General features: G+C 40.3%; 1 protein-coding gene across 2 annotated transcripts in view; it reads left to right on the forward strand.

The window, feature by feature from the left end:
• The window catches only part of OXCT1 (3-oxoacid CoA-transferase 1), a 147,792-nt gene that overhangs the window by 98,837 nt on the left and 32,668 nt on the right, over nucleotides 1-16,287 (forward strand). The window contains exons 12-14 of one of the 2 annotated variants that reach the window (XM_019496003.2): nucleotides 1,098-1,170; nucleotides 1,952-2,027; nucleotides 2,890-3,013. In XM_019496003.2, the coding sequence (XP_019351548.2) occupies nucleotides 1,098-1,170; nucleotides 1,952-2,027; nucleotides 2,890-2,928 (188 nt within the window). In that variant the 3' untranslated portion in view covers nucleotides 2,929-3,013. Of the gene's footprint in view, nucleotides 1-1,097; nucleotides 1,171-1,951; nucleotides 2,028-2,889; nucleotides 3,014-16,287 lie in introns of those variants that run through there. The other variant, XM_006274734.4, reaches the window with a different exon arrangement.

Consider the following 16,287-nt stretch of genomic DNA (forward strand, 5'->3'; position numbering starts at 1 on the left):
AGTTAGATCCTTCACCCTTTCCATCTAATATTCAACTTGAGTGCTGTATAAGGCTTTGTGTGCTCTGGCTAAAGATGACATCCTGAGGTCCCTTCCAACCCTAATTTCCTATGATAACTTTGCTCAGGCATCTTGGAGAGAATGGAGAGGACCAGTTCTGTCACCCATTAAAAAGGTAGTGTTAGAGTGATGTAGCTGAAGAGGCAAGGATTTCTTAGGGTGAACTTGGGAACAAAAATTCATAAACTGGCTGGACACTAACAACTAAGGACTTAACACTGATAATGGTTTCATAGCACATTATTACCTACCTGATATCTGAATTATTTCCAAACATGGAAGGTGAGAATGATCCTCTCGCCTTTTTGATGGGCGCTGATCTTTCACTAATTAGCTTCTTTTCTATACTAATTATTTGTCTGTTACCTCTGGCAATTTGTCTCATATTCCTGACCACTCCTACAACTATTTCTTTCTTTGCTGTGATGGCTTTTACTGCTCAGACCTGATGAAAAATGTCTTGCATTTGAAAGCTTCTTTAACACTATTCTAAGCTAAGCAGTTTGTCCAATAAAAAATATTGTACTAAAAAATCCTTACCTCAGCCATTAAAAAGTAATTTTCCATGTATGATTTTGCCACTCAAGATCATCTTTATTTTTAATCTGTTCTGTTTTATCAGACATTTTTCTTATCCTGTCAGGCAAATCATCCCTCAGTTTGTCTACAAAAGTCTAGTGAGGTTTATAATGAGCTTAACATCAGACCTCAGGGACAGTATCTGTAGGTGGCACCCTTCTCTGATTTGCATAGTACTGCCTATTCCAGTTTATACAGTGGCATCTGCTGCTTCTTATGCTACCTAATAATTCATTCTGCTTGGTTTTGTGTATAGCTGTCAATCTAATTCAGTCCCACAGCTAGTTTTACAGTATAACAACCCCTTTCGCCCTCCCCCCCCCCGAATTCCAAAAAGTATAGCGCTAATAAAATATCACCAGAATCTGAAGGATTTTGACATAGTCTAGACCCTTTCCTATTGGGTAAATCATGCTTCTGTAAATGTAATAACTTGATTTTCTCCTCCCCCCCTACAGGTAAAGAGACAGTGACTGTTCTTCCAGGTGCCTCCTATTTCTCTAGTGATGAATCATTTGCAATGATTAGAGGGTATGTAACCACCAAACCATTAATCTGTTAGTGTTGAACAGAATAAGCTGAGTCACTAACTAAACTCATTAGTATTACTTAGAGATATGATTAGCAGCTAACAATATGGAACACTATCATGGATTTGCTCAGTAATAATTTACAGAAGGATTAGGTATGGGTACTGGAAATTGAAATATTCAATTTACTGTAACTAATAGATGCCCTAATGCTGTTTGCATCTAACGTTACCTAGCTGTATATAACACATTTGTAACTATGCTTTTAGCAACTACTTTTTTGCCATTTTCCAAGGATCTAATATGGACCCACATACTCTGTACTCTTTACTTAGCTTGTAGTCCTCATTCTGCCTCCCTGATGAAAATTCAGCATCTGCACCTGTTTTTGTTTGTTTTTCAGGGAAGAGGTTTGGTACAAACAAACACTAAGCCATAATGGCTCTGAAAAGATAATCAGTGCATGCAAATATATGAAGGAGTGCACTTAAGAATATGAGTTCAGAGCTGATTTACTCTGCATGCAATTAACCAAAGCCAGACCAAAATAATAATGTTTCCAAGGCTCAGTAGGCAGACAAAGAAACCTGTAGTGATGCTTTGTCTTAAGAAAATAATAAGTACATGTAGAACAGGCAGAGCCCCCACTGCCTCTGCTCTGCATCAGTGTCTAAGAAATGTTGGATCTATATATTGTGAAAAATCTATATGTGAAAAAAGGCTTGTAGATTTGTGGGTTATTTGATAGTGTGTTCTAATTATGGACTTTATTCTTTCACCAGAGGCCATATTGATTTGACAATGCTTGGAGCAATGCAAGTTTCCAAGTATGGTGATCTAGCCAACTGGATGATTCCTGTAAGTAGATATTTGAACCCCTGAAAGAAAGGGCTTACATTCAGAGCAAGATAAATGTCTTTTTCAATTAATTTTTTTATAGTACTGTGTTTCTGAACATTTTATAGAAGCAGTGCAGTTTCTAAATGGATAGTGGACAGAGGGACAGGTGAAGAGGCAAGTGAGAAAAGATTCTTGAAAAACAACAATTAGCAGTGCCTCTGTCTCACCCTTTTTTAATGTTTGTTAAAACCGAACATTTTGGGAGCGGTGGAAACATTTGATAGTCGACTCATTGCACCAACCACACCATTTCTGTTTTAAAAAAATCTAGATTTCCTAGTGACACCAAGGGCTAGATCTTATTCCATCCTGTTTGATTTTCTGAGAAACAGGTAAGGTGAAAGATGAATAGGTTATTCTCCTGCCCACAGCTTTTGTGATTCAACCTTAAGGCTAAGATAACGGAGTGTTGCAAAAAGAGGTGTGCTAACATTTTGCAGGGACTGGGCAAGAATAGAACAGCATGCTATGCTGGCATCTAAGTTCATTTAGATACCCTGTGGGTTGGAATTGGATCTATCCTCATGTGTCATACTATGTGCACTATTTTTAAAAATCAGAAGCAAGAAGTAAAACAAACAAGAAAATTCTTTAGACACTCTAATCTAAACCAGACACATTAAGAGAAAATGCATGTGGTTTAAGAACAAGGCTCTTTTTCTTCAATATTGCCAAGTATTTAAAAACAATTATGAGTCAGACCTCCCAAAAGACTCCCAAAACAATGAGGTTTTTGAAATAATAAATATTAGTCTTTTATTTTTCCTTCTGGGATTTGAGGCTTTCAAGCTTTTTAAGCTTTTTCTCTTCTACCCCAAAGGGCAGACTTATTCTGGTGACAGCTGGGATTCTTACATAATCACCTGACTGCAGGAGCTGGTACTTGAAAAGAGCATCAACAGTTGTTCAATTAGTAATAAAATCTAGAGACTTGACAATGTTTATTCCTTGTTTTGGTTTTTTTGTCAATGAGAAGAGCCGCTTTTGATGAGTCTTTACCACTTGCCTCATCTCTCAGAACCTCCATTAGACATTTAAAACCTCATAACCTATGAAAAGCTTGCAGCAAAACCAAGTGGTACCACAAACTTTGCATGTTTTGAACACAAAACCATAAGTCACAGTCAAGGTCATCTTGGGAGTTATTGGAGCTTAGTGATTCTTTTGATGAACATGGATGTCTTAGCATTTGTAACAGTTAGACCTGGTTTAGAAATTGGGTACATACTTTTTCATGAGCTCTCAGTGTAGCACCAATACTACAAAGGAGGAAAGGATGTCTAAAGAAAGATGACGGTACAGGCAGAAGCTAAAGAATATCAGCCTACAGCAATCAGCCAAAAAACATACTTTTCTGATAAGTATGCAAGATGTTGCAGATTGAGAACTTAAGAAAGTAAGGAGGGGAAAGGAGTCTGAGGGCCTTAAAAAAGTTTGTCACCATACATGAAGGTTGCCAGTTTTGGTTGAACATAGATATTACAAAACACTGCATTTCAGGTAGATGGTTTAATACTTCTCTGATAAAACCCCTCGAGTAGGCACAATACCAGTTTTGCTTTCCTATACAGTGAATTATTCAAACATTTATTCTTGAATTTCATGTCAGTCAGTAAGAAGCATAGCTTTTTGCAGCTAAAATGCTACTTCTCAGAAAAAAAGCTTGAATTTTTGCCTATTTCCAAGGGTACCAGACTGATAATTAGAAATGCTTCCAAGGCAAGTTGCTTCTATTGTTATGAAAAGCAAGATCAGAATAAATACTCCACTTAATATAAGCGTATAACTTAGGATGTTTCACTGTGGTTGGGAGGGTTTGTTTATTTATTTATTTTTCGTGGCTTCATACTTGAACCTAATATGGGGGAGACACTTTTGGCACATCCTCATGAGTGGAAATGTGCATTTCCCTGGGGACAAATAGCAGTGGCACATACTTGTGCCACTGCTAGTTGTCCCTGGGCATGTCCCTGCACGCTTGCTTTGCTGTGTGGCAAGTTGCCCAGGGTGGAGTAGGGGAGGCTGGGGCCAGCGCCTAGACTGGCTCCAACAGCCTTACCTGCAGTCCTGGGGGCCTCCTGGGGCAACAGCAGTGGTGATCTGGGTGCGTAGAGCCTGCCTGGCAGCCAGAGCATGGCTCTGGCTGGCCAGGCTCCAGTTTTTAGTGGTACACGCTTCAGCCACATGCGTTGCTCTGCTTTTTTCTGCCCTGGCAAATGGATTGGCAAGCACTATATGTGTTTCCTGGCTAATCCCTGTCATGTATAAACTGTAATATTTACTTCAGATTACCTTTGTCTTTTTAAGACCCCAAATAGCCCTAGAATCTTTAAGAAATTTCTCCTAAGCCAAGTTTGGAACGAGTTGTGTTTTAATTGCCTCAGATACAAAAACCAGTCAGCAGCAGCAACAGTTCTTTTTCTGTTTCAACAGCAACAGTAATATTAATTCCTTGTGGAAAGGAGCATAAAGCTATGAGCAATGGAAATAAATCAAATTATATTTTTAGTCTAGTATGGTTCCTAATTTGAACTAAGATGACGTTAATAATTAGTTACTAAATATCTTTATGTAAAAAAGGATCAAAGAGTTGAGGGGCTAAAACCAAGGTTGGTAAAATATTTGAGCTTGGGTGATATGTTTGCTATACTTATGTCTTAAAGAGTTCACATCCCTTTTTAAACCTAAGCCTGTTACCAGATGCATGGTGTGGGTGAACACTTATGACTGTAATCCTGTAGATGGATTGAGTAGGATATCTTTTCATTTATATAAGTTTCCAAACCATTTTTATTTTTACTTAGCATTGAAGAAGCAGTCTTCTGTCAGAAGACATAATTTTCTCTGATTTGCAGCTGTTGGGACTCTTCATTACATAATGCAAAATGAAACACTTATTTACTTGTCAGTTTTCAAAAAACAACTTTGAATCTTTGCCCCCCTGCTGCTACTGCTGCTTTCACCACTGCAGCAGTGGAGGCCATAATTTAAGATGACTCTCTAATTACTGGTGGTGGGGGTCATCTTAAATTTGAGGTGACCTTGGATTTGGGGAAATGTGGTATTCCTTGTTTTGTGGGAGGTCAGCTGAAGGTTTCAAAAGTTAAAAAATCTGAGTTCAAAGAACAAAAGGTCTAATTGGGTTTGAACAGCATTTATATTTGAAGTATAATAGATGGAAATGATAGCAACATGAACTAGAGTTAGAGCTCGTGGCTCAGACTAACCATAGTCACTGAAGCCTGCAAGAGTTCCAGAAATTGTGGAGATACGTGGCATCTTTACACGTGCACTGGGAGTGGGGAGCGCCAAGAACTGCTCTAATTCAAGCACCTGCAGTGCCTCATGCATTCAGCATCCTACGCTTCAAAATGGTGATGGGGGTCCTTTAACTAAAGCTCATTCGACACCATTTTGAAATGTGGGGACACTGAATACATGAGGTGTGGAGGCTGCTGGAGCATGCCAATTAGTACGTTCCAGCAGACTTGATTAATTGTCTTTTCCAATGTACTGTAATTGCAGCATGTTGGAGCAGCATCCCCACACATCTACAGGCATCCATTAGGACTTATGGGTGAGGGGTACATCAGTCTGCAGTAAGAAATCATAGTCATGCTTAGAGCAAGTTTTTATAGCTGCATGGTCCCTCAGTATTAGCATATGTATCACAATAAGACCAGGAATTAACATTTTGTCAGTGCGCTGAGCCCTGTCAAGCAGTTCTGAATGGTGTCAATTATATTTATATTTCAGTTTCATCCCACAAGAAAATGGCTACTTGGTTTTGCTTTAACTTTTCTAGGTTTTTTGGTTTGTTACTTGTCCTAGTCTTATGATGGTACCAGGAGACCATGAGATTGAGGATTTCGAAAAGGGGGCTGCAACCCTATTCAGGTGCCACCCTATTCACTCTTTGTTGAGAAGGGTGGGGGGAAGCAGCCTGACAAAAAGGGTTTTTTTCCATGGGCCCAGGCAGAGCCCCTTGGAAACTAGGGAGTGGTGGGACAGGGAGCAGAGAGTGTCCATGTCTGTACCACAGCAGTGTTGGGGGAGCCTAAGCCATGGCAGGTAACACCATTGCCATTCAGCATAATGCTCCATCCAGGGTACATTGTGCTTCTGCCTTGATCCCCTGCTGCTGCTGCTGCTTCAGGTGCTGCAGTAGATCTGGTGGGTACCATGTCGGAGGGAACTTGGAGGGGGGCAAACTAGTTCCCACACAGCTGCTCCTCCCTCCACAATGAACAGCACTGTCCCTTCAGCACGAATTGAGAGCAGGTGCAATCACCAGTTAATTTCTTTACTTCCAGATCATATAGGAAATTGTTATATAGTATCAGGCTTAGTACTGTGTAGAACCCCACTGGAAATGCTTCCATTTGGTAATGATTTCTCATTGCTTATTTCATTTTGAAATCTCTTTCAGACAGCTCTTATCTGACATTCTGTAGGGTAATTTTTAATCGGAATGCCACGTGTTCCAAGTCAAATACCTAGGCAGCAACATTTATTAACCAACATTGATGAACGTATCAAAAGAATTACGGTAGCAAATGTTCCCATAGGGGCCAGACTGAATGGGGTTAGCCAAACTGTAGGCGTTTAAATATTTCTAGGTCTTATTCTAACTTCTGCTATAGATAAGATGATAAATCATCCTTATTAGGCAGTTTCACTGAGTGTTATATAACATTTTCATCACAAGATTTATGATGAATAATATATGGATCCATTTTTATTGGGAGAAGCTATCAGTCATGGGACCTTCAAATTCCATTTTATTATATTATTTTTCATTAGCTTTATATTTCCATTTAGTGTAATATTTTTATGTGCTATAAGCCTTTAGTTTCTCTGTTTGATGGTAATGCCATCATTTACTTCATAGGCAGGTACTAATCTGAAACCTTCAAGTTTTGAATAAGTACCATTGTGAAACTATTTTTTCTGTCCCTTAACAGCTTGATAACATTCAAGTACTGATGCTCAAGTTATGTGTTTGCTTGCATTCATAAAAATTAAAGGAAATCAAGTGGAAAGGAACATTAAAATAATTGCAGCCCTTTTTCACTAATTTTTAATAGAAGTGGGAATCCCAGGAGAATTTTGAGGTAAGAAGAGCAGGAAGACATCGTAAACACATTATAAAACAGACCTTGAGCTATTTTTCTGCTCAGATGTTTCTTCTTAACAAGTGATTTCAAAGGTTTATTTGGGGAGGTCTGTGCCTTGGGCAGCAGCAGCCCATGGCGTAGTGGCTAGATCACTGTCTCCACTGTCTGCAGTTGCTGTATTTGTGCCATTTGGACATCTGGGGCTTGTGCCCTACTTTTCCATGTCTAGGGGTATCATCTTCACTGTCCTGTATCCAAAAAGATTTTTCATGCTAGCAGGGCAATTTAGTTTGCCAAGTAAACTAATGACAATTTTCTGGTATGTAATGAAAATAAAAAAGGAAACTGCAGCCCAGACCCTAGTTTCAGAAGCTCTACAAAACCTTTGGTGAACCTGGGTCACAGATGGCTCCCCCAGTGCCTGTCAGATCACAGTTGAAGCCTCCTGGTTGCCAGGGGACTCAGCACACCACTTCAGACAAGCTTTTTGGCAGCTGCTTTTTCTTAAAACTTCTTGATTCCTTTATAGTCAGGTCTATGATTCCATTTGCCACTGAAACACAAGGCTCATTTTTTCCCCTTTTAAAACAGAGCTAAAAGTGCTTCTGCTGTTGCTGACATTTTATGTAGTGACCTAGACATGTGAGCAGTTACTCAGGGTGCAGAAGAGAAATTCATTTCCTTCCCTTGCTAAGGGGATTCAAACCTACATGTCGCAGTAAAATGCCCTACCCCCAGGCTATTGGCTGCACTGGGTGTGATTATTTCCATCCCTTCTGATGAAGCTATGCCCCTGTGCAACAAAGAATTCAGAATTCATTGATCTAGAAAGAGGACATATGAGGAGGGGAGGAGATTTGGGCTCTGGTCCCAGCTCCCAGGACTTTGAATCATGAAACAGTCACTGGATAAAATACATGAACAATCCTGGGATCTTGGATCAGATTAGTAATAAAGCATAATTTTAAAGAGTTAGGTAAGTAACTACTAATGGAACAGTTTACCTTACACGATGCATTGTCTGGGCTCATAAAGAAATGACATTTGTCATGTTATTGGCCCCTTGAAAGCTCTTTAAAGCTTTGCCCAAACAGAAGAGCACAGCTGCACAACCCTCTGTTTGTGGGGCAAATTAACCTTCATATGAGGGTTCAAATGAAGATGCTGCTAAGTGGAGCAGCTTCATTAATTTCCATCTGCTCTGACTGCAATAGCAGCCTGACCCCAGCTGCTGTCTCTGGATGGAAGGGGGCAAAGGCAGGGGAGGGAGGTCCCTTTTGGGGTTTTCTTAGTCCCACTGGAATGGGGCGAGGATTGGAGACCCTTACCTTGGGGGTGGGGAGGGGGGCTCCAATCTACCTGCCCCCCCCACTCCATTCCAGTGCAGCTGAGAACCCCAGAATGACTTACCTCCCCTGCCTTCTCCCTCCTCCCATCCAGAGACAGCAACAGAGCTGCGAAAGTCAGGGCAAAACCAGGGAAGGAGAGACAGGGGAAGAAGAGGAGCATAGGAAGATGCAGCTTGTCTCCCTGGACCAGCTCCAAATTGGAGCCAATCCTCCACCTTCCTGATCTAACAGCTAACGTCTGTTGGATCAGGAGGCTCAGTCTAACTCATTACTATTTCTGTGAATCAGAGTCTGCAGCAATGCAGACATGTTCCAACTTATTTGACTCTTATGCTGTCAGTCATGGCTGAATTCCCAAATCCACCTTAGAGGAAGTTTCTCAGCTGTGTTATCAATTCCCTGAGCTGTGGAAATTTTTGTGAGGTAGGACTTGCTTCATTAAATCCTGTTCTTTTAGACAATGGAAATATACAGAGGATTCAATTTTAAAAGTTGACATTTGTCAGCAGTAATATCCATGCATTCTTTGAGGTACTGCAGTTTTCAGTGTGGCAACTGTCAGTGCAGTAGCTGTTGATAAATTGTGACTTTTTTTTTTTTAAATTGAAGACCACTGTGTAATCTTTAAAGATGATGATAGACTCCTTTCTGCAGTTCATTTAATTCTCTACATTTCTAAACATCTCTACAAAGCATGGTAAATTTTTAAGTGAGCTACGTTACCTTTCTGAAAAAGAAGTAGCAAGGAGTCTGATACTCTTTGACTAATGATGCTTTTGCATTTCTGAAACAGCCCCAAGCCATTAGATATCATGCTTTAAGAACAGAAGGGGGGAGGGGGAGATTATAAGTGATGGATAAGCCCTCTCAGGGATTCATTAATATTAATACCATAAATAGTGTTGCCACTGATAGGATGTAAGAGCAAATGAACCATTGAACTGATGACTGAAATTCCCTGCAGCAAAAGATTGATGAATCTCAAAGAGTAATTGTAATGAAACTTTTGTGGCTTATATTTCAATAGATAAAAACTTCCAGCAGGTCAAAGTTTGGAGTATTATCATGCAGCATAGCCAGTGTGAAAGTAACATGCTGCCTGACACGGGTTGATCCTGATATAGTAATGCCCATTTGGAAGTTCCACAAGGTGAAGAAACAATATGAAAGAGCAAATTAACATGCATCATTTTGCACCCTTGTTGAGAGGCCTGACTGGTAAGGTTTGTGTCCTAGGCAGCTGCTGGGGGGAATGGGGGAAATGTTGGTGCAGGCTGCAGCCAGTATGTTAATGCAGCACCCTCTGGGTGCAGAGATCCTCTTGTGGCCCCCTCCTGCAGCTGCCTCAGCAATGACCAAGGCAGATGCTGCAGTTTGGGAGCTGCATAAACCCCCTGACTGCTGGCCATGCCGACACCTTCTCCCGCAGCAATGGCATCTCCTGAGCCATGTGAGGCTGACAGGGAGATTAATGCCATAAACCCCCTACTTGTCCCACTAGCAGGGTCAGCCCAACCCCTGAGTGATGCCAATCTCAGTCACCAGTGGCAAGGAGCAACCACTGATTCTGCAGCACAGTAGGACGGCACCCCCTTTAAGTCCACTCTGGCACCTCCTTTACATCAGTGCCTGGGGCTTGTCTCCCAGTTGCTCACTGCTAGTGATGCTATTGCCCTTGTTTTACACTCCCAGACTAGTATTTTAAGCGTACACACGAAGCACTAAGCGTAATGTGGCTAAAAAGCCTTTTTGTAGAACTGTACGAGTTCTGTACATAAAACTCTAGGTGTTCAAATTTTCCAGGATGGCATACACACCTCTATTCCTCATTGACACTGTTAAACTATGAAAACTCATGACTAAGAACATTAACTCTGTCTCTGAATATTCTTCTGCTGTAATTTAAAATTTGTACTATGGGACCTAATGCAAGACTTCAGTCAGGAAGAGAAGTATTATGTGAGGATCGCATAAAAACAAATTCACACACAAGCAGAAGGAAGAACTATTCATTTTTGTGAGTAACAATGACAGTTTTCAATTGTGCTTACCACCCCTTTTGCCTCACAAGACCCAACAGTATTTTTAAGACAGTGACAGCAATTATGAGCTGTTTTGTGTGGAATAGAGAAAGGGAGGTGGCAAAGGGAGTCATCGTTTCTTTGTGCCGAGCCCCCACAACAGCAGGGCAGGATGCAAATGTAGTGTTCTCTGCATAGTCGTAGGCAGGAGGAGGCCTGACTGATATGTCTGGAGATGCACCATAGCATGAAGGTGACTCAGCCATTCTAAGAACGCATGTCTCTTTCTTATGTGCCACCTTCAGCCACAGGAGAGGTCAGTCCGTTGCTTCCTTTATTGGAACAGGATTGATTATTGCACAAGGTCCTTAGTCAAAGATCGGAGGTGCTGATAAACCATTTACGTGATATGTCAGGTATTTGAGGGACAGCTCTAAACTGGTTCCACTCTTTCCTAGTAGGGAAGTCCCAGAGAACAATGGTGGATGAATTCTTGCCATCCCCTCAGGATCTTTCCTGTGGGGTCCCCTTGGGCTCCATCTTGTTTCCTCTCCTGTTCAACATGTATATGAGACTGCTGGGTGAGATTTACAGCGCTTTGGAGTGAAATGACATTGGTCTGCTGATAATACCCAGTTCTCTCTCTCTTATCTGACCCTGGCCCCAGAGTCCAGGTCCTTTCCCAGTGCCTGGCTGCAGTTGGGGACTAAATGCAGATGAACCAAATGAAATTGATCCTGGAAAAAACAGGAGTGATGTGGGTGGACAGGCCACATTACATTTATTATTGATAGGCTACAGCCTGCTCTTTTCAATTAGGCTTGCAGCTTTGGGGTGCTCCTACATCCTCTGCTGCACCTGGATCTTCAAATGGCATCAGTGTCTAGGAGCACCTTTCATCAACTCCATCTGGTGAGAGGGCTGTGACCCTTTCTTGCAGATTCTGATCTGTCCACCACATCCATGCCTTTGTAACTTCCAAGCATGACTGCTGCAGTGCTCTGTACAGGGGGCTGCCCTTGGAAATTCTTCAGAGGCTGCAGCTGGCTTAGAACATGGCAGCCCACTTTCTGATGAGAGCATGTCACCCGGAGTACCTTATTCCAGTCCTCAAGCATCAGCACTGGCTCCCAGTAGCTTTCTAGGCACAATTCAAAATGCTAGTTTTGACTTATAAAGGCCTACATGGCCCGGGCTCTACATACCTAAGGGATTGCCTTCTCCCCTATGCTTCATTGTGATCACTAAGATCAGCCAAGGCCAACCTCCTGCATGTACCTTCAGTATGCCAAGTCCACTTGGTGAACATACATGGGAAGTCATTCTCGGCTGTTGCTTCTCAGCTCTGAAACACCCTCCCTCATGAGGCCTACCAGACCCCAAGCCTGGATGTCTTTTCAAAGTGCTACAAAACTGTTCTGTTCTGGCAGGCATTTAGCAGTCAAAATTAGTCCAAGATGTTGTTTAGTGGGTCTCTGCTTTATTTTGCTTTAGTTTATTTTATTTATTCTAGTTGTCCTTTAAGTTGCTCCGTTGCTCTTGCTGTAATCTGCCCCGAGCCTTTGTTGGGAAGGGCGACATGTAAATGGCATAGATAAATAAATGTCTCAGTACCCCAGTTTTTAGACTTGAGACATTGTAAGGAAGCTGGATTTTTCAGACAGCTGTGTGTGTGTTTTGGAAACTGTGCGTGTCAGATCTTTTGGGAACTTAAAATGAGTCATTCCTGAAAATGGCTTTTGAATTTTAGAAATACTAGATTAAAGCCTTTCTCCTTATATATAAAGTCCCTGGTCTACCTGGAACAGCCTCTGAAGTAATCAGATTTAGGCAGTAATGATGACATTCATCTAATGAAACCAAAGCAGAAATACTGAGGCCTACCAAAGACTCTTAACTTTGCAGGGACCATGAAGACCAATTCAGTTGAATAATGATTCATTTTAATTTGTTATCTGTAGAGGTCAGTATAGCCTAAAATATTAGGGATATAATGCTATATGTTAAGTGGTATTTTTTCACTCGATTTAAAATGTAGTTATGTATATATGAAGGTCCCTTTCTGAGAGACCCATTGCTACGCAAAATGGGTAGCTCACTTAGTCAAGCAGGTTTTTGAAAGGAGTTTTCTGGAGCCAAACCAGATTCCAAACAACAGAGGTCAGTTAGCTATTTGATTTTAGTTGCATTAGAAAAAGTAACTAGCTGTTTTTTGTGGGGCCTGATCTAAAGCCAACTGAAGTGAATGGAACGAGTCCTTTTTACTTTAGTGGCCTTGGGAGCACACTTTTTGTGAGGTGTTCCTGCGTAGTGAACAGTGTGAAAGAATAGAAGGAATCCTTCCTTTGGATTGCACAGCCCCAAATCTACAAGAACTAATGTATGTGTTTATCTTTAAGCGCACACATGAGACTGCGGATATCTTTATAGAAGCAAGAGCATAGAAAATACGTTTTAAAGCAGAACCTGACTTCAGTTTGAGTCTTGGTCAGTGTCCAGTCATAATGTTAGAAGAATAAATAAAAATACAGTTATTCAAAAGTCAAAATAGAGTCAATTAATTTTAGAGATGATAGAAACTCATTTTGCCAATTCAAAGTATATGCATTTGAAAGTCAGATTTTCCTAAAAGTTCATTTAAGAACCAGAAAAATACTCCATTGTTTCTGCCAGTCACTTTTTCATTCCATCAATTGGCAGTACATATGCCATAAATATAAATTTGTTATATCAGAAAATAATAATCTTGGCACAATGGTGGTTGTCACCTGAAAAATGGGTTCACTAAATGATTGTAAGTGACAGTGCAAAAAATCTTTTCTAACAGGCCATAAATAATATCTTTCCCCCATTTTACTGATGATGTAAATATTTTATAGAGCTGTAGTTTGATGTATAGCTGTCACACATTCTGACTAGGAAAGATGTGACTGAAAAACTGTGAGAATAATAGACAGCCTCTTAAATTTACTATGCTTCCTTGTGGATTATGGATTTCTGCTCTTTTCTTGCATTTTGACTGAAAACTTGAGCAGTCAAGTACTGCCAAGAATTGAGCTGAAATTTAATATGAAAATGAAGAGGAGTGTGTCTTTGTAGTTGGAAAGAGCCTGACACTAAAATGTTTCAATGGCAATTTTTTTTCTGACTTATCTTTATCATTTTAGATTGTGGGCCAAATTTACCCCTGATATCATTCCAGTGATGTGAGTAGAATTACATGAGGAGTTATGCTGTTAATATATCTGTAGAAATGGTCCACAATGATGACATCCATTCTATTGTAGAATAGTTGTCCAAATGAAGTGGCAAAAGTTACAACACTTGGGAAATTTTAAATCGGACATTGTATTAAAATGTGCGTTGTTAGGGTCATTCCTTTGCCAGCAGCGGGTAGAGTTGACAGCGGATTGGATAAGCCTCTCAAAGTTTTATTTTCTAGTTTCTGTGAATATCTAATACATTTTATTTTATTTTATTTTATTTTCTGAATAAAGAAACTGTCAGATGTTTCATAAGAAGAATATTTCTTCTTTTATCATTGTTACTGGCAATGGACATAATTGCCCAGTGTTGCAAAATAAGCAATTCAATGCTATGTAAATAGAACACATTCTGGGTAATTATGTTTAGCAAATTTGTTTGCCTCAGTGCTGATGGGAAGAGGTGATGATAATTCCCTCTGCTTTTTGACCATAGAGCAAAAAAAAATTAAAAAGTAGGTCTGTTGACTTGAGATTAGGACAAGGTAGGATCGCAGAGTTCACAGGTTTCCTTTCTTAGATTTGAGTTCCACAGTTTCCAAAGGGAGGTATTATTTTGATTATGGGAAACAGTATTCATTTCTTTACAGACATCTGCCTTCTGAGTGAAGCATGTGGTGCCTCCACCTGCCTCACTTCCAACACACACCTAGGCTAGAAACCCTGCAGAGCACTTACAGCACATAATTACTGCTTCAGAGTGGGTCCTGTGTGCTCAGAGGAAGAGTGAAGCATATGTGTTGGCATTACCTTTCCCTTCACTTTGTTTGAGGGTTCTTTATCCTATTTCATTTTATTTGCTTCTCTCCACACCTCCTAGCAGAGGAGCACAGTGCTCATACTGTGGATGGTTATGTATACTGTCCTAGACATTTATCAAGGGAAACAAGAGCTGTGAGTCAGACTTCCTTATGAGAGGCCTTTTCAGACTAAAGATATTCACTGCCTATTTCAGAAGCAAGAACATACATCAAAAAGTCCTTGATCTTTCCTTTGGCATAGCAATAGCAACATGTGTGGCTCCCTAATCACTGGGTGAAAATAAAGTTGCGTATGCATTAGGGTTGTGTGAAGCTTTGGATGCTGATTCTATTCGGCGGAGCTTTGGCCTGATTTCAGTGACCAGATCTCTGAATCCAAAGACCCTTTAATCTTTCCAAATTGAATCGGAACACTCTGAATCAATTTGGAGAAATTCAGAAAGATTCAACAATTTGGACACAGACACAGCCTTAAATGTTTTTTCTACATACCTCAAGGTACCAGGCGGCTCATGAATGCTGTGATGCTGGGGCAGATGGAGCGTCCCACAGGAGTGCGGGGAGCTCCCCAGTGCCTGGTACCTCGAGGTATATAGAAAAAACATTTAAAGCTGTGTCTATGGCCAGATCACTGATTCTCCGAATCAGCATCGAATCTTCAGATTCGGATTCAGCCGAATGGAATTGGGGACAGTGATATGAATCAATTAATTGAATCATTGTCCCCGATTTGGGCCGAATCTGAATCCGAATCGAATACGGCCCTTTCCGCACACCCGTAGTATACATGCCCACACTTTGGTGGTGCCATCAAGAGCTACATCATTGTATGTAGCTCTTGAGATGAACTTTTCTTGGGCATTCAGTTTAGTTTCACTTGGCAGTTTTCAGTATCAACAGTCACTTTGAATTAATTTTGTAGGAATATAACCTAATACAAATTGCCTGTTTTCCGTAGGCATATTTCATATTTAAATTAATCTTTGTATTAGAAAAGATTAGAACCTATTTGGTGTATTTATTCTTTTAACTAAATAATATTTTAAAATTAAGGAAATTATATTGATAAAATTGTCCAGTATACTACATGTTAGCTAAAAGGAATGAATAGCTTTTTTAGGTACTACTCCAGTTCCCAGGCTGTCCAACTGAAAGGTGCTTTAGACAAATTAGCACGTTGTTTGATAATTGTTTCCTTGTGGAAGTTCAATGGGAAGAAGTGGTCAGCACTCTAGAAAAGGAGGCCACATGTTAGAGAATTAATTTTATATCTACAAGGTTGCTTTGAATATCTGTTTTAAAAATCTTCATGCTGTGTGTGCAGGTATCATGAGTACACAATCTGCTTGCATGTAATATGTACTGTTTTATTATATTATTATTTCTTTTACCCATTTCACTGTCACAAAACATACCACTGATGATTGGCTTGTAATCCTTGGTAACATTCTTCAGTCAGTTCCTCTGAGTAAAATCTAACCTATCTGTCAGAGATGGCAATCTAGTTAGAATAATTCTGTAATAGTGTCATTTGAGAATGTAAGTAGAAAAAATGACAGAATGAGTATATTCTAGAACAATTCATCTCCTCCTTCATCCACTCTTGTTCTTCCTTCAGTTGAGGAAATGGAAAACATAAAGTCAGAAGAGCAGTGGTTTTCTTTTAGAAGCAAGCTAGTGTTAACCAAGTTAACCCATGGGAGTGAT

Source organism: Alligator mississippiensis, chromosome 3 (genome assembly GCF_030867095.1).
Source record: "Alligator mississippiensis isolate rAllMis1 chromosome 3, rAllMis1, whole genome shotgun sequence".
In the NCBI taxonomy this organism is placed as follows: domain Eukaryota; kingdom Metazoa; phylum Chordata; order Crocodylia; family Alligatoridae; genus Alligator; species Alligator mississippiensis.